Raw genomic sequence first — 18,747 nt, 5'->3', positions numbered from 1 at the left:
TCAGAGCAGAGCTCAACATTGAGCAGCACTGTGAAACAGCCAATCAGAGCAGAGCTCATTATTATTCATGACCCTGCCAAATAAGCCAATAACAGACCGTTTCATTCTAGGGAGAAATCCTAGGGTTGTAAATGGACATGTAAAATCGTTTCTGGAGATTTTTTGCCCTTACCTAAGCCACATACCTTCTGTGTAGATATCAGAGAACAATTTAAAATACTGTATCAATGCATTCTATGGCACCTTTAATATGAAATTCGAATGGCATGTCAATTAGATTACACTGTACAGAAATTGAAATCTACACGCTAATACACACTTTGTCACGCAATGATGATGTTGTAAACAATAATAATTTGAGAATAAAGTAAAACAATAATAATAATTTATTGTAATGTTTTTTCCTCAGTTGGTCAGAACAAACGTGGCAGACTTGTTACTTGTTCAGATGGCAATATACGGTGAAAATTCTTATTTGGGTCATATATTCCAAATCTGTGATTGCGAACAGTTAATATCCACACCGGTGCGGTGACTGACAGACTGACACATACTCCTCAAAACATTAGATACATCCACGCTGGAGCCGTGCCGACTCAGTCTTAAATCTTGTAACAGAGTTACAGCAAGGATTTTTCGGTGGTGGAAATCCATTGCTGAAATTTACTTGTTGTAACGGAGAGCACAGCTGATGGTTGCTTAGCAACGACAGATGCCTCTGGAGCGCAACCGCCCGAGCGCTTTGGAAAAAAGGAGAAAGCGGCGCGCCTAGCGTTTTCCACGCGTTTTTAGGTGCGATATGTGAACTGCCCCTTATGTAGCTTCAGAAAACTTTGAATAGAACTTTGAAAACTTTGAGTTGTATAGTTTTTATAGTTTGTATGAAATTTTTTATAATGCATGTAATCTAGAACACTGTAAATGTTTTCATTGTAAATAAAAGTTAATTGGAGTACCTTTCACAAGAATAGTATTTCAGTCTTTCTACTTCAAAATTTTGTTTAATTGAATGCATTTCTTGCAGTTTCTTTGTAATTATTTGTGAAATTTCATAGCAATTCCGAGTGAAAACGAAAGTGTTTTGTAGTGTTTATTTATATGAGAGCCTCAACAGTTTGAACCATTTCCTTTTACATTCCACATAGCCTAAAGAAAGTAGGGAACTATACATTTACGATAAGTTTCAGTTCATTGACATTAGTTAATGCATTTGATATAATTAGCTAACAATGAACAACATTTTAAAACCATAGTCTAGGTATAGTTATTGATTGGTGACACTTTACAATAAAGTCTCATTTGTTAACATTAATGCATTAATTAGCATGAACTAACAATAAACTATTTATTGAAGTAAAAGCATTTATTAATCTTTGTTTATATTAATAAATAAAAAGTTCATGTACATGTTAGTTCACAGTGCATTAACTAACTATATGATATTTAAGTATACAATAATGAAGTACTTACAAATTAATTGCAAACTATTATATTTAGTTAATAGTTCATAACTGTATTTAATAAATTAATAGACTCTGTAAAACAGTGAGTTCCTAAAATGTTTACAAATATATTAAGGTTATCCCCAAAGCTAAGCATATTCACTTAGGTTCGGAGACATAATATACAGTTTGTACAGTTTAAATCATTATTTCTATGGAAAGCCCCTGTGTGTATGTGTGTGTGTGTGCGCTTTATGTATTTGTAAACATTTTAAGGAACACTGAACATGAATGCAATTCATGTCCAATTAAGTTTGGTTTAAAACACTTAATTAAAGAATTTAAATAAGAATTTGTTAATTACACTAATAAACTATATACAGATAGTGATTTCTTCAATGTATTAACTACAGTTTATAAATTATTAGCTATAAACATAGTTTGAAAATTATTTATATAACAGTAACAATAATATTTGTTACTGTGTAGTTATAACGTGTTACCTGCTGGAAATTAATTATCTATGTTAACTAATTTAGTGTGAACAAATAAAACCTTATTGTAAAGTGTTATTTATAAATGCACTTTTGTTAATTTAATCTTAAATTATACCATTTAAAATGTTAACAAGGAAGGAAGGAAGGAAGGAAGGAAAGAAAGAAAGAAAGAAAGAAAGAAAGAAAGAAAGAAAGAAAGAAAGAAAGAAAGAAAGAAAGAAAGAAAGAAAGAAAGAAAGAAAGAAAGAAAGACAGAAAGAAAGAAAGAAAGACCTCTTACCTCTTCGGCTGCTTGTTCCAGTGTCTGCTTAGTTACACCATGTAAATGTTTATCAGTGTTGTCTTCTTCTGCAGACTTATAAGTAAAGCAAAGTGTATGCATTACCATTCTGTGTATGCGCTGAGATCAGTCAGTCAATTAATTAATTATTTCCTTAAATATTACCTTAATACTAAGTTTCTGGAACCTAGAGCAAGTTTGGTCTAGTGGGTCATTTTTGGACTGCCTCTCTTCTTCCTCATTTTCCTTTTCAAAACGTTTATATATAGCAGAGTAGTAGGTCTTCTCCTCGTCGAGTAATTGGTTGTCAGATATGTCGGTCTGAGAAAAGACAATAAAAAATAAAATAAAAAAACAGTACACCGTGTAAAAGGAAGGTCTGTTATGCCAAATTACATATGTGGTGAGCCAAATATAGATGCAGAGTATGTGAACCCTTTGGATTTACCTGGATTTCGGCATAAATTGGTCATAAAATGTAATCTGAACAATAGACACACCACAAATAATACACTTTTCTATGGTATTTAAGTAGACTGTGTAATATATAATATAGTATTTATTATTATATTTTATTTACTTTTTGAACAAAATATTCAATACTATCCAGAATCTCTAGATTAATGTCTTCTCTAAAAAATTATCTGGAGTCAAATCAATGAGACAAGATTCACCCTGCACAACAAATCATGAATGCTGAGCTTGCTATTTGCAAGAATTGTTGCAGACAATGGGATCTCAGACACATACAAGATTATAAATAGCTTATATATACCTGAAAAGCGACATGCAAGTAAAACCATATGCTGAAATATTTCACTCTTTACACTAGGGTTCTAGTTTGTTCTAATATGACATAAGTAGGTGCAAAGGGCCCTTGTGGCCACTAGGGGGGACAATGGTACAGGCAGTAATGAAACCGTTTCACTGTTACCTTTTAAAATGCTTCTTATTTCTGGACAGACGGTGGCAGTGTGTGTGAGTGGTGTGAAGCTTGGTTGAGGAGTTCTTGTGGGAGAAGAAAGGGAGTCGATGGGAATAAGTGTTTAACTGAACAAACTACTCTGTGCCTGGCTGTATCTCAATATATTGTAATAAGATGCATAATACTTAAGAAAGCTGCAGTCCCACTCTACAAAATATTATACTGTTAGTAATTTTATTATTCTTACTCAAGTACAATTATTTTGGTATAAGAAATATTCATGAGAAGCAAACTTACAGAAGATATTGTCTCAGAGAAATGTATCAGAATTGAATTAGCCATATGCGCATCACTTTTCAGTAAGGTTCAGTTATTAGTTAATATGCATTACCTAACATTAACAAACAATGAGCAATACATTTGTTACAGTACTTACTAATCTTTACTAACATCATTTAATAAAAAAATTATAATAAAATAAACACTACTAAAGAAAATACAACTGTTCATTGTTAGCTCATGTCAGCTCAGGTCCATTAATATTAACTGGTAATAGTAAATTCTGAAATGTTGAACATTAGATTAATAAATGCGTTCATTTATTTATTAATGTATTCTTCATTAGATCGTGTTAAATAATGTTAGCAAATTAATTATTCAGACACCGGATATAATTTTTGAAATTATTTGATTAGTGGGTACAGGACACTATAGTTCATTTATGTAAGGGAGGATAGCAAAATAATGTAAACTGTGACATATTTTACCCAAACATTCTTCATACATTGGACTACCAGTAAAATTGATGACGGCTTTATGCTAAAAAAAAATTAAATGAAAAATTAAATAAAAAACACAGCTTGCTCTTCAGATACAGTCAGGTCCATAAATATTGGGACATCGACACAATTCTAACATTTTTGGCTCTATACACCACCACAATGGATTTCAAATGAAACGAACAAGGTGTGCTTTAACTGCAGACTGTCAGCTTTAATTTGAGGGTATTTACATCCAAATCAGGTGAACGGTGTAGGAATTACAACAGTTTGCATATGTGCCTCCCACTTGTTAAGGGACCAAAAGTAATGGGACAGAATAATAATCATAAATCAAACTTTCACTTTTTAATACTTGGTTGCAAATCCTTTGCAGTCAATTACAGCCTGAAGTCTGGAACGCATAGACATCACCAGACGCTGGGTTTCATCCCTGGTGATGCTCTGCCAGGCCTCTACTGCAACCGTCTTCAGTTCCTGCTTGCTCTTGGGGCATTTTCCCTTCAGTTTTGTCTTCAGCAAGTGAAATGCATGCTCAATCGGATTCAGGTCAGGTGATTGACTTGGCCATTGCATAACAGTCCACTTCTTTCCCTTCAAAAACTCTTTGGTTGCTTTTGCAGTATGCTTTGGGTCATTGTCCATCTGCACTGTGAAGCGCCGTCCAGTGAGTTCTGAAGCATTTGGCTGAATATGAGCAGGTAATATTGCCCGAAACACTTCAGAATTCATCCTGCTGCTTTTGTCAGCAGTCACATCATCAATAAATACAAGAGAACCAGTTCCACTGGCAGCCATACATGCCCACGCCATGACACTACCACCACCATGCTTCACTGATGAGGTGGTATGCTTAGGATCATGAGCAGTTCCTTTCCTTCTCCATTCTCTTCTCTTCCCATCACTCTGGTACAAGTTGATCTTGGTCTCATCTGTCCATAGGATGTTGTTCCAGAACTGTGAAGGCTTTTTTAGATGCCTTCCTGTTTTTGAGGCTCACCAATGGTTTACATCTTGTGGTGAACCCTCTGTATTCACTCTGGTGAAGTCTTCTCTTGATTGTTGACTTTGACACACATACACCTACCTCCTGGAGAGTGTTCTTGATCTGGCCAACTGTTGTGAAGGGTGTTTTCTTCACCAGGGAAAGAATTCTTCGGTCATCCACCACAGTTGTTTTCCGTGGTCTTCCGGGTCTTTTGGTGTTGCTGAGCTCACCGGTGCGTTCCTTCTTTTTAAGAATGTTCCAAACAGTTGTTGTGGCCACGACTAATATTTTTGCTATCTCTCTGATGGGTTTGTTTTGTTTTTTCAGCCTAATGATGGCTTGCTTCACTGATAGTGACAGCTCTTTGGATCTCATCTTGACAGTTGACAGCAACAGATTCCAAATGCAAATAGCACACTTGAAATTAACTCTGGACCTTTTATCTGCTCATTGTAATTGGGATAATGTAGGAATAACACACGAGTGTTGGCTGAGAAGCCAATTGTCCCATTACTTTTGGTCCCTTAACAAGTGGGAGGCACATATGCAAACTGTTATAATTCCTACACCGTTCACCTGATTTGGATGTAAATACCCTTAAATTATAGCTGACAGTCTGCAGTTAAAGCACATCTTGTTCGTTTCATTTGAAATCTATTGTGGTGGTGTATAGAGCCAAAAATGTTAGAATTGTGTTGATGTCCCAATATTTATGGACCTTACTGTATATCTTCATATATTCAAAGATAAATATACTAAGAGAATTTTATATCACGTCACCATGAAGATTCTATTTGTTTAGCATTCTGTTGCAATCGGCCAGAGTAGGGAGTAATCTGTAATCTTTCAGTGGTTAGGTGAAACTGTAGGGGGGCCCAAAATGTTATGGTCCTGTTTAAAAACATTTAATGTACATGGCTATTCATAACTGATCAAATTTCTTCACTCATTAAACATCATAGAAGGGTTGGAAAAATAAAATTTCATTTACTTGATTGTTTCATTTGACAAAAAAATCAATCAATCAATCAATCTAACTTACCATTTGAGTTTTTGTCTGTTCTTTGGATTCAGCCAAATTCGGAAGTGCTAGTGGGCGGAAGGGTGAGGAGTGGGCACGGGCCTAAACCTAGAGACAAAGGCAGACCAGACCCTGGAAATATGGTGGGACATGATGGACTTTGGAGAGGTGACGAATGTGACGGGACTCTGGAAGCAGGGAAACACCCGATATTGTCATGGCAGGAATGCAAGAGTATTTACAGGTGTATTGAAACAAGAGTATTGTTCACTTGTGGGCAAACATTTGCTGAACACTACATTTCACATGTAAATCGTGGCACGATCGCATTCTTATGTGGTCTGATGTATATATACTAGAAAATATCATTGTATACGCATTTGAAACAGAGAGAGACTAGTTGTCTTTGCTATATTAAAGTATTGAAGATTTTCCACAGTTATTGACTGAGAAAAATTAGAAACTGTTCATAAGATGATTTTTGTGACAACTTACCCTATAAGTGGGACACTGTCAAAATGGAACATATTAAAGGATTTTCATTAAAATTTAAACACTAAAACAACTAGGAAAAAACACCTAATGAAGTTTTCATCCTAGTCTTTCTTTACTGTTTCTTTTCTTTAATGTAGAACCCATATTTCTTATGCATGAACATAAATCTAGAATTCTATTACAGTAACAACTCTTTTATATCTTAATGTAAGTTATCATAACGTAAGTTACATCTCACAACACTGTTCTTTTGATAGGAATAGGAGCAGTGATTCAACTCACGTTTTTATAGCAAGGCTTTATTCGCAGTTTCTTCAAGCTGGTTCGACTTTGGCACACTCTGCAGATTTCACACGATCAAACTTTTGTGGCCGATGTATTTCAGAGTCCTCCTCTTTTTCTCCTTCCTGACCTTTTGTGACAGCAGAAATGTTGTTTAAAATGTATCTGAGAACACTTCCCCTTTGTTTCGTCAGTTTGTGCACTTAACTGTTTCATATCCTGTTTAGAGTTTATCTTGTGTGGTCATTACTATTTCTTTGTGTCCTCTCTTCTACTTCTGCTACAGCCTTATCGCTGGTTCATTGGTAAGATTCATTGGCTCGTTTTGTTAACACTCGAAGGGGATTGGGCTCTCGGGCGAGATTCCAATTATATCAGTCACAGCTGACATAAGGTCTCCGTTCCCTCCTTCAGGGAACGAGGGTTACATATGTAACCGAGACATATCCTGAGAGGAGGGAATGAGATACTGCAGCTGAAAAGCAGCTTTGGAAAAACTAATTTTCTCTAATAATTATAAAGCCCAAAGGGCTTTTTTTTTTTAAAACAAGTCTCTTGTGCTGACAAATGGTGCATTTATTTCTCCAAAACTACAGTAAAAATATTGTGTGTTATTACATCTTAAAGGAACTGTTTCCTAGTTTAATATATTTAGTGTAATTTATTCCTTTGATGGCAAAGCTGAATTTTAAAGGACTGAATAAAAATTAGTGAATTAAGATACTACTATATACAGTGCATCCGGAAAGTATTCACAGCACTTCTTCCACATTTTGTAAGATGACTAGCGCATGTCAAGTAGTCTGAGTTATGAAGGAAAATGCTAAAAATTAGGAATCTTAACAGAGAAAGACCAGCCACCCATAGATGATCGACAAAATGTCAGTACACAAAGAAGTTCACACCCATATGATCGAAGTGGTCGAGAGGGAATGTCAGGAGAAAGTCGGAGAGATAGGAAGGAGCAATACCACTGAGTGACTTAAATGTAAGCAGAAGAGTTTTGTAAATAATACGAGAAGACACTGATAGCCAGTTGATGTTGCATAGAATAGGAGTGATATGAGCAGAGCATTAGTGTAAGTTAACATTCTCAGAGCAGAGTTTTGGATATATTGCAAACTGGAAATAGAGTGCACTGGTAGTGCAGAAAGCAGCGGCATAAAAACATAAGGTAAAATAATAAGAGTATTAAAAGATTGCCCACGTCACCAGACAGAAAGAGGTTACTGATAGCCCTTGCTAAAGCAGTTTTAGTACTGTGATGTGAACGAAATCCAGATTGAAATATATCAAACTGATCATTGAGAGCTAGCAATGACTGCAGTTCAGTGGCGACAACCTTTTCTGAGACAAATGGTAGGTTGGAGATAGGGCGATACTTGGAGAAGTCAGTTGGTCAGATTTGTTTATTAATTAAGATGGGGTCAGTCAAGGTCATCAAATATTTATGTTAAAACTTTTTCATTTCTTCAGTAACTCATACAGTTTTATGGATCACCAACATCCAGTTTGAAGGTCAGTTGAGCACTGGGTCAATAATTCATGTTTGTTATTAACTTTGTTTGAATCATGCATGGTTAGGTTTATCTAAAATATAAGTATTATTCACTGAATATAAGTATTCAGTGCTATATATTAGATTTAATTATGCTCATTTTACAGTATCAATATTTAGTCACTGTAATGGAATGTACTTTTCATTTTAATGATCGGATGCTAGTCTGTATTTGATCACAACCAACCCAGCGAGGAATGGCAGCCAGATGTGCACAGCGATGTGTTCACTTACCTTCAAACTGTAGATGTTGGTGATCCATTTTTGTGTCTCTGTGTACGAGTTACTGAAGAAGTGAAAAAGTTATAACACAAATATTTGATGATAGTGAATTGTCATCCATCAGAAGCTGCTTCACTGCTGATTTATTTTATGGAAGTGAAACATTTGATTGGACATGGGGAAAATCTGGATCAGGGGCATAATAAAATGTAGAATTTTAGGTTACGATTTGATTAATGTACCTCTGGGCTAAAGAATCAAACTGTTGAGTAATGTATCGCTCTTTCAAATCCCCAGTCAAATGATCATCGTAGTAATGCATCATTTGGAGGCTTTCATAATCCAGAAACCCTAAAAAAACAGTAAAGTTATGGAGATAATGAATGTACAGTATTCAGTCTCATTTATGTATCAAAATGCATTTAATATCCCAAAGAAGTAGAGGAAAGACATAAGAATTCATTTACAATGAGAAATAACATTCACAAATTTGAAACCTGAAACATGTCTACCATAAAGAAATGAGACAATAATGAAATAAAAGATACAATTACACAATGAACAACAGCCACCATGATCATCAAAATTAAATGAACTCAAATAACATTAAATACACAAACATAAGGTGAATGACTAAAGCTCGTTCTTAATAATAGGCAAAATTACAATGGAAATCTATTCTGATTGGGCCGGTCAGGGGAATGGTTTCATTTAACAGTAACTGCATATACATATATGTATTATATAGTATACGGAGTAAACTAAAACAAAACCCTTGCTCATACATTTGCAAATAACTTTATCACCAGTGGCTTAAACACAAACAAATTAACAAATATAGCTGCGAGCAGCGATGACGGGCCCAAGCCGTCAGCATATGCCACCCCGGTGGCATCGATAAAACGGTGCCCAGCGAGCACAAGCATCACAGTAACCCTCTGGCAGTTTGGTTTTAAGGGATACGGCAATTAAAGGGTTAATCCAAACCATCAACTCTGTGAAACACACACACACAGAACATATAAAACTTTAAGTTCTGTGAAAATATATTTTTCATTGGTAGTTGATGTTAGTTAATGCATTTACTAATGCTAACAAAGGAGAAATTATTATAGTTACCAAAGCTTTTAATGATTTATAAGCATTTTTTAATGATTTATTTTTCCATTAACTAACATGAATAATTTTTTCTAACACAAATTAATAAAGTAAAAAATATATTGTTAATATTTAATGTTATTTGTGAATTAACCAATGTTAAAAAACAACATTATTTAACTGTTGTTAATTTACATCATTAATAAATATATACCATTTAATGTTGATCAAAATCAATTCCAAAATGTGTTAATATATTATTAAATTTTAAAGTTTTATCTTTTGAACATGACTATTTTTCTAATATAAAAAATATTTTGTTCATTGTTAGTTCATTGTAAGTTCATACTATCAATGAAGAATTAACATGCTGTAAAAAATATATTTCATTGTTAGTTCATGTTAATTAATGCATTCCCTACTGTTAACAAATGAGACTTAATTATAAAGTGTTATCAAAACCTTTAATGCTTTATAAGCATTTTTTAAGGATTTTATTGAGATGTTTAAACAGACCCTCTCTCTCTCTCCCTCTCTCTCTCCCCCTCCACACTCACTGAACTCACACAGTCAGTCACCCACCCAGTCACCTACCGCAAACATTAGAAGCACAGAGACAGGAGAACTCTGATAGTTTTTAAATTTTCTCCTCCGCATAGTGTATTGTAAATTCATGAAATTAATCACATATCCTCAGACTGTATTGTTCTGTGTATGTAATTTTTTATGAAGTGTTTGGAAGCTGCTCTTAAAAGAAAAAAAGAAAAGAAAAGTTTTCTCTTTTTTACTGTAACTTTAATAAATTGCCATTAAATCATCGTTCAAGATATCCTAAATCCGTCCGCAATTTAGCATCTTCAGTATTTTGGCATCATAAGAAAAAATGTTTGGTGTGATTTCCGTGTTTCTGTTTGGAGGAGCATGAATTTGTTTACAGCCTGTTTAAAAACAAAACCCACATTAAAATAAATATAGCCGACTTCCTGTTGGTCGTAGCTAATGACTGTAAATTAGAAAGTTGTCCGGATTAATAAGAACAATTTATGTACCGAGTTTGGTGTCTGTAGCTATCATTATATATATATAAACATTAATAATTATATACCATTTAATGTTGATCAATATTAATTCCAAAATGTGTTAATATATTATTACATTTGAAAGTTTATCTTTTGAACATGACTATTTTTCTAACATTAAAAAGATTAATAAATGCTTTAAAAAAATTGTTCTTTGTTAGTTCATACTATCATGGAAGAATTAACATGATGTAAAAATATATTTTTCATTGTTAGTTCACGTTAATTAATGCATTTCCTAATGTTAAGAATTGAGACCTTATTTAATGATTTATAAGCATTTTTTAAAGATTTTAAAAAACAGACCCTCTCTCTCTTTCTCTCTCTCACCCAGCTCCTCAATCCACACAGTCACTCACACAGTCACTCACAGCCCACCCCCACCCCTCACTCAGCTGCAGGCTGACAGGGATCTCTCACTCAGAAGCAGTCTAAGAGCTCTCTGATAGTTTTTAAATTTTCTCCTAAGCATAGTGTATTGTAAATTCATGAAATTAATCACATATCCTCAGACTGTATTGTTCTGTGTATGTAATTTTTTATGAAGTGTTTGGAAGCTGCTCTTAAAAGATAAAAAAAAAAAAAAATTATCTTTTTTACTGTAACTCTAATAAATTGCCATTAAATCATCGTTCAAGATATCCTAAATCCGTCCGCAATTTAGCATCTTCAGTATTTTGGCATCATGATAAAAAATGTTTGGTGTGATTTCCGTGTTTCTGCTTGGAGGAGTATTAATTTGTTTACAGCCCGTTTTTAAAAAAAACCCACATTAAAATAAATATAGCCGACTTCCTGTTGGTCGTAGCTAATGACTGTAAATTAGAAAATTGTCCGGATTAATAAGAACAATTTATGTACCGAGTTTGGTGTCTGTAGCTAAAACTAACCCCCTCATTTTTGACAAAAGGTGGCGCTATAGAGTGTCTCTTCCACGCCCGTTTATGAGCTTTTTCCAGTGTCTAACTATCATTAATACTGATATGTGTGTTGAGTTTCATGACATTCTAAACATGTTATCTGCCTCAAAATCACCAGAAACGAATTTTCAACTTTGACACGTTGCCATGGCAACATAATTTTAGATATCAATATTGCCTTCACAGTTTTACATCGGCCGTGTTTTGACATTATTCTGGTGAAGTTTGAAGCAAATCGAGGTAAAAGAAGATGCTGAATTCAAAGCATTTTGAAAACGACACACTTCCTGCAGCCAGTTGGTGGCGCTATAACTTTCAGTCATAATAGTCACATCTATCCGATCGGCATCATACAACGAACAAATCACTGAAGTTTGATATACATCATACAATGTATGTGGACGTTATTAGGCATTTCCTGGGTCTCATTTTTCGCCATAACTTCATCGCCTCGCCACGGGCAAACCGTTCGACATATCAAAAATATCTTCGCAATTTAGCGTCCCCAATGTCTTGAGATCATGTTCACCTAGTTTGGTGGCAATCGTATGGAAATCCTCAGAGGAGTATATCAAATTCCAGAGCATGCGCTTTTTAAACAGCCCTGAATAGCCGACTTCCTGTTGGGCGGAGCCTATGACATGCTGCGCGGAAGTTGTTCGGCTCAATGAGTTCTATATGTGTACCGAGTTTCATATGAATACGTGCAAGTATGTGTGAGCTATACATCAAGCTTTCTGACAATTTTCCAGGGGGCGCCGTAGAGCCCCTGTGCCACGCCCGGGTCCCAGCCTCAGCGGCGTCCTAATGGCCGCAGGTTCCAACGTGCGTGCCAATTTTCGAGAGTTTTCGGGCACGTTAAGGCCCCCAAAAGTGCCCGGATGATTGAAAAAAAAAAAAAAATAATAATCCTTAGAAGAACAATAGGGCCCTGCGCCTTACTGGCTTGGGCCCTAAAAATAACAGCAAATCAAAGCTGGAACATGGCTCAACAGTACTGAAATGTTGTGGCATCACATTCTGAATTTTTTGATGTTGAAAACATCACTCCTTGGACAAAGTGTGAGACTAAGAATTGTAATTCATATTTTTGTCACCACATGAATCTTTGTGCAGCCGTACTGTCGGGCCACTGAAATGTTTTATAGATGAATATGTAAACTGTAGCTGCGTTAACTGCGGTGTAGAGGCCAAACTCAAGGAGCAGTCTGGGTAAAGACGGTACGGGGATGTGGACACGATAGAACAGATACGGAAGGATAAAATATCGGAACTCCAGGAGTTTCTGCGGAACAGTGGCCGCCACCAGACACGTGGAGAAAACTAGTAACCAAAACAACGACTTGGACCTCAAAGTATCTACAAAGTTCCATGCTGCAAACACATATCCAGGGACTAAAAGGAAACAGACAAGCTCATGTCTCTGGAAAATCCTTTTCCATACATAAAATGGAAAGTGTCTGTTATCTGCAAGGAGGTATTTGTGAACAAATGTGAATTTCCAGACTAAAAACAGGGAGCACGTCATCAGTACGGCATAAATTAAGGGCTGCTTTCTTAAAGACTGTAGAAACCTGACTATCCTTTGGTAACTCAGTGAGGTAGGAAGAGAAAATATAAGGGTAAATGACAGGAAATAGAAAATCTGAGGAAAGTTCAGACATGCTTTGTGACTACTACGATCTCCAACCACAATTCCATCATTCAACACAGCGAAAACTGCAAAAACAACAGCTACGGCAATATAGGACCATGTTGACAAGACCACGGCTTTTATATTGTTGGGCGATTTGAGGAATTCCAACAGGAAACGCATTACTCTCATTGCCCCATTGATGGTTAGAGGGACCTGAGATGGTGACTTTTCATCTCGCTTCTTCGACTGTTCAGTCCGCCAGCTCTCGTCCATTTTTTGAGCCACCACAGTGCCAGCACAGAACGCCACCCAGATGATGTTGGTCTGGCGGAAGAGGATGGCGCAGATGCCGAGAAGTGCCGCTGCTTTGTGGCTTCCATACAGCGCCATGAGGTACATGAAGAGGGTGAAGAATGTGGAGCCAGAGTCAGTGTAATACAGGAATGTAAAGAAGTACAGAACTGGGAATGTGGACAGAGCCAGGGCAGAGAATATTCGACGAGCGGCAGAACGAGACTAGAGAGAGAGAAAGAGAGAGAATTAAATAAAACAATATTACACTCAACAGTTGATCTGAAGGCGTCACTCAACTTAATTCCAAGGCTATACGATTGCTAAGTTTTTTTGGGTGATTGCCAGGTGCCTTTGTTGAAGTTATACATTTTCTAAGCCATCAGATTTACAATTTTCAGCTGGTAGACAATAAAAAGGGCTAAAAATAAAACGGACTGCAACCCAGCACAATGTTGAAAAAAAAATAAAATATCTGAGCAACAACACAACAATTGTTTTGCATGCGCAAGCACCAGTCACAGTTTCCATGGTTAATGACAAAATCTAGTTACTGTGTATTTACTATGAAATTACTATTATATTTATTGGAAATTCTGTATATACATTTTACTAGCATATATAACTTTCAATAAATACAATAGTACGTTATATGGATGGCTGGCTGTATATATATATATATATATATATATATATATATATATATATATATATATATATATATATATATATATATATATATATATATATATATATATATATATATACACACACACACACACATATATACACATATATACACACACACTCACCTAAAGGATTATTAGGAACACCTGTTCAATTTCTCATTAATGCAATTATCTAAATCAACCAATCACATGGCAGTTGCTTCAATGCATTTAGGGGTGTGGTCCTGGTCAAGACAATCTCCTGAACTCCAAACTGAATGTCAGAATGGGAAAGAAAGGTGATTTAAGCAATTTTGAGCGTGGCATGGTTGTTGGTGCCAGACGGGCCGGTCTGAGTATTTCACAATCTGCTCAGTTACTGGGATTTTCACGCACAACCATTTCTAGGGTTTACAAAGAATGGTGTGAAAAGAGAAAAACATCCAGTATGCGGCAGTCCTGTGGGCGAAAATGCCTTGTTGATGCTAGAGGTCAGAGGAGAATGGGCCGACTGATTCAATCTGATAGAAGAGCAACTTTGACTGAAATAACCACTCGTTACAACCGAGGTATGCAGCAAAGCATTTGTGAAGCCACAACACGCACAACCTTGACGCGGATGGGCTACAACAGCAGAAGACCCCACCGGGTACCACTCATCTCCACTACAAATAGGAAAAAGAGGCTACAATTTGCACGAGCTCACCAAAATTGGACGGTTGAAGACTGGAAAAATGTTGCCTGGTCTGATGAGTCTCGATTTCTGTTGAGACATTCAGATGGTAGAGTCAGAATTTGGCGTAAACAGAATGAGAACATGGATCCATCATGCCTTGTTAGCACTGTGCAGGCTGGTGGTGGTGGTGTAATGGTGTGGGGGATGTTTTCTTGGCACACTTTAGGCCCCTTAGTGCCAATTGGGCATCGTTTAAATGCCACGGCCTACCTGAGCATTGTTTCTGACCATGTCCATCCCTTTATGACCACCATGTACCCATCCTCTGATGGCTACTTCCAGCAGGATAATGCACCATGTCACAAAGCTTGAATCATTTCAAATTGGTTTCTTGAACATAACAATGAGTTCACTTTACTAAAATGGCCCCCACAGTCACCAGATCTCAACCCAATAGAGCATCTTTGGGATGTGGTGGAACGGGAGCTTCATGCCCTGGATGTGCATCCCACAAATCTCCATCAACTGCAAGATGATATCCTATCAATATGGGCCAACATTTCTAAAGAATGCTTTCAGCCACATAGAATTAAGGCAGTTCTGAAGGCGAAAGGGGGTCAAACACAGTATTAGTATGGTGTTCCTAATAATCCTTTAGGTGAGTGTATTATATATATATATATATATATATAAAATAAAAATTCACTTTATTAGGTACACCTTGCTAGTACCGGGTTGGACCCCCTTTTGCCTTCAGAACTTCAGAATTCTTCGTGGCATAGATTCAACAAGGTGTTGGAAACATTCCTCAGAGATTTTGGTCCATATTGACATGATAGCATCACGCAGTTGCTGCAGATTTGTCGGCTGCACATCCATTATGTGAATCTCCCATTCCATCACATCCCAAAGGTGCTCTATTGGATTGAGATCTGGTGACTGTGGAGGCCATTTGAGTAAAGTGAACTCATTGTCATGTTCAAGAAACCAGTCTGAGATGATTTGAGCTTTGTGACATGGTGCATTATCCTGCTGGAAGTAGCATCAGAAGATGGGTACACTGTAGTCATAAAGGGATGGACATGGTCAGCAACAATATTCAGGTAGGCTGTGGTGTTTAAACGATGATCAATTGGTACTAAGGGGCCCAAAGTGTGCCAAGAAAATATCCCCCACACCATTACACCACCACCACCAGCCTGAATCGTTGAGACAAGGCAGGATGGATCCATGCTTTCATGTTCTTTACGCCAAATTCTGACCCTACCGTCTGAATGTCGCAGCAGAAATCAAGACTCATCAGACCAGGCAACGTCTTTCCAATCTTCTATTGTCCAATTTTGGTGAGCCTGTGTGAATTGTAGCCTCCGTTTCCTGTTCTTAGCTGACAGGAGCAGCACCCGGTGTGGTCTTCTGCTGCTGTAGCCCATCTGCTTCAGGGTTCGACGTTTTGTGCGTTCAGAGATGGTATTCTGCATACCTTGGTTGTAACGAGTGGTTATTTGAGTTACTGTTGCCTTTCTATCATCTCTAACCAGTCTGCCCATTCTCCTCTGACATCAACAAGGCATTTTCGTCCACACAACTGCCGCTCACTGGATATTTTCTCTTTTTCGGACCATTCTCTGTAAACCCTAGAGATGGTTTTGCGTGAAAATCCCAGTAGATCAGCAGTTTTTGAAATACTCAGACCAGCCCGTCTGGCACCAACAACCATTCCACGTTCAAAGTCACTTAAATCTCCTTTCTTCACCATTCTGATGCTCAGTTTGAACTTCAGCAAGTCGTCTTCACCACATCTAGATGCCTAAATGCATTGAGTTGCTGCCATGTGATTGGCTGATTAGCAATTTGTTACACCAAGCAATTGAACAGGTGTACCTAATAAAGTGGCCGGTGAGTGTGTGTATAATAATAAATATATACATGTATAATATATACATATATATATATATATATATATATAAAATAATATTAGTGTCAAAGGGTATTTAATTATTGTACTGCTTACCCGCTTGGTAATTAATATATAAGAAATTATAATGCTTATGTATGTTTATAATTAACAGCTGATTTAGTTGTGGCTTTTCATTTTTTATATAACTTCACATCTTCGCAACCAGCAACCCACAAGTAACAGTCACAGTTTCTTCAGATAATGAAAATAAAACAGATTTACTATTAATAAATTATTATATTTATAGAAAATTGGTCCCATGCCCACTAGTATGATAAGATTAAATAGTGATAAATTTGTCAGTATTTCATTATTTTTGCCTTGCCTCCTAACCATGCATCCCTTCAATAATAAATAATTATAATGAACACTTTTAAAATCAAGAAAATCTGAATTTTTAATTAGAAATTTGAAAAAAAAAAAAAAAAAAAAAAAAAAAAAAGATACTTAATAGTAATAAGTCTACTTATTATGTCTTGCTTTTAAATAATGTGTATATATTTGGCCTTTCTCTCGCTCTCTCTCCCTCTCTCTCTCATGTTTTACAATTATATTGTTTTCTTTTATCTTTGAATTGTAAAGCACCTTGGACAATAAACATTGTATGTATATGGTGCTATATAAATAAAACGAGTAATGACTAAAATCGGCTGTTATTACCACGACACCAACAAACCATTTAAAAAAAAAAATACATTATCCCCCGGTTTCCCAGACCAGGCTTAAGCCTAGTCCCAGACTAAAGTGTAAATCTGAGCCGTTTTAACTGAAAGAAACTTGCACTGACTGATCTTAAAATATATCAGTGCCTTTGTTTTGTCTCGAGATGCACACCAGTAATAAATAAATAAATAATAATATATATATATATATATATATATATATATATATATATATATATATATATATATATATATATATATATATATATATATATATATATATATACACACACACACACACATACATACATAACTGGTGTGCATCTCGTTGTAAAACATCATTAACATTACAAACAATATGAAAACTACACATTATGTGATCAAGGCCATAATCAGATTATTCAGGATATTTTTCAATATTTTTTAAAAAGCATTTAAGTTATGTGCCACTAATGGAAAAATCACCAATAAACTTTCAAAATTCAAATAAAATAAAAATCAGACACCTTATCTTTCATGTGCAGTCTGCAGATGATCAGATAGATTATGTAGAGATTGCCACTATTAAAGAGCAGATTGATGAATCGCAGCATGGCAGTAGAGCAGACCACACTGCCCTTCAGATCCGCCAGCCACACCACCGGCCTGATCAGACCCACTGATGCCAGATACAGCCCGGGGAGAGTGGTGATCATCGGATCCCACTGTGGAAATAGACACATGAGCACTAAAGCCTAAACATACAAACACACGGAGAAACTCAAGCATCATTAACACTCATACCTCATGAAAGTTCCCCTCACAGTACTGCTGGGCCTGAGGAACATGGAAGATCTCATCCATGTACGGCTCTCTCTGCTCCCGGGTGATTTTGGAGAACAGAAGGCAGGATATGAGAAAGTTAACGCTGCACAGCGCAGTGAAGATATAAACCTCAAATCTCTCCATCCTTATCCACACAAACACGAACACACTCGATATTTGATAACACACTTATGGAAATGAGTGATATACGAGGATGATTAAGGGAGCATGCGAGGCATTCATTCCTTGAAACCGTGTCAAAAATGTGCAAATACATGCAATAAGCGCATTTTTAAGTTTATATGACAGTTTATTGGTACGTCACATACTAGAGTCCGTGTCGAAACCGGAAGCGTGAACAATCAGTTCCACGCCGATGTTGTCACAGACTATTAAAATAATAATAATACATCTGTTGTAAGTAATAATGTAGTAATATTTAAATATATACATCGCATATACTATGA

At 36.2% G+C, this 18,747-nt stretch overlaps 1 protein-coding gene and 1 long non-coding RNA gene across 2 annotated transcripts in view; both read right to left on the bottom strand.

Annotated features, from left to right (window-relative positions):
• LOC306861579 overlaps positions 1-6,982 on the bottom strand; it is a 32,047-nt gene extending 25,065 nt beyond the window's left edge. Inside the window, exons 1-4 of the long non-coding RNA XR_013783487.1 lie at positions 6,710-6,982; positions 5,954-6,120; positions 2,385-2,540; positions 2,220-2,294 (exon numbers count right to left, since the gene is read on the bottom strand). This is a non-coding gene — a long non-coding RNA (uncharacterized lncRNA). The remainder of the gene's footprint in view (positions 1-2,219; positions 2,295-2,384; positions 2,541-5,953; positions 6,121-6,709) is intronic.
• A 1,895-nt stretch (positions 6,983-8,877) lies between these two features.
• LOC306861484 (dol-P-Glc:Glc(2)Man(9)GlcNAc(2)-PP-Dol alpha-1,2-glucosyltransferase-like) lies at positions 8,878-18,610 on the bottom strand. The gene is made up of 4 exons (XM_079403753.1): positions 18,260-18,610; positions 17,983-18,180; positions 12,551-13,738; positions 8,878-9,330 (listed from the first exon to the last, which is right to left on the bottom strand). The coding sequence occupies exons 1-3, from the start codon at positions 18,422-18,424 to the stop codon at positions 12,680-12,682; spliced, it is 1,422 nt and encodes a 473-aa protein (XP_079259879.1). The 5' UTR covers positions 18,425-18,610; the 3' UTR covers positions 8,878-9,330; positions 12,551-12,679.
• Positions 18,611-18,747: the final 137 nt, after the last annotated feature.

This window comes from Barbus barbus (assembly GCF_936440315.1).
Source record: "Barbus barbus genome assembly, chromosome: 42".
Classification (NCBI taxonomy): Eukaryota; Metazoa; Chordata; class Actinopteri; order Cypriniformes; family Cyprinidae; genus Barbus; species Barbus barbus.
This window is presented reverse-complemented; position numbering and strand designations above follow the sequence as displayed.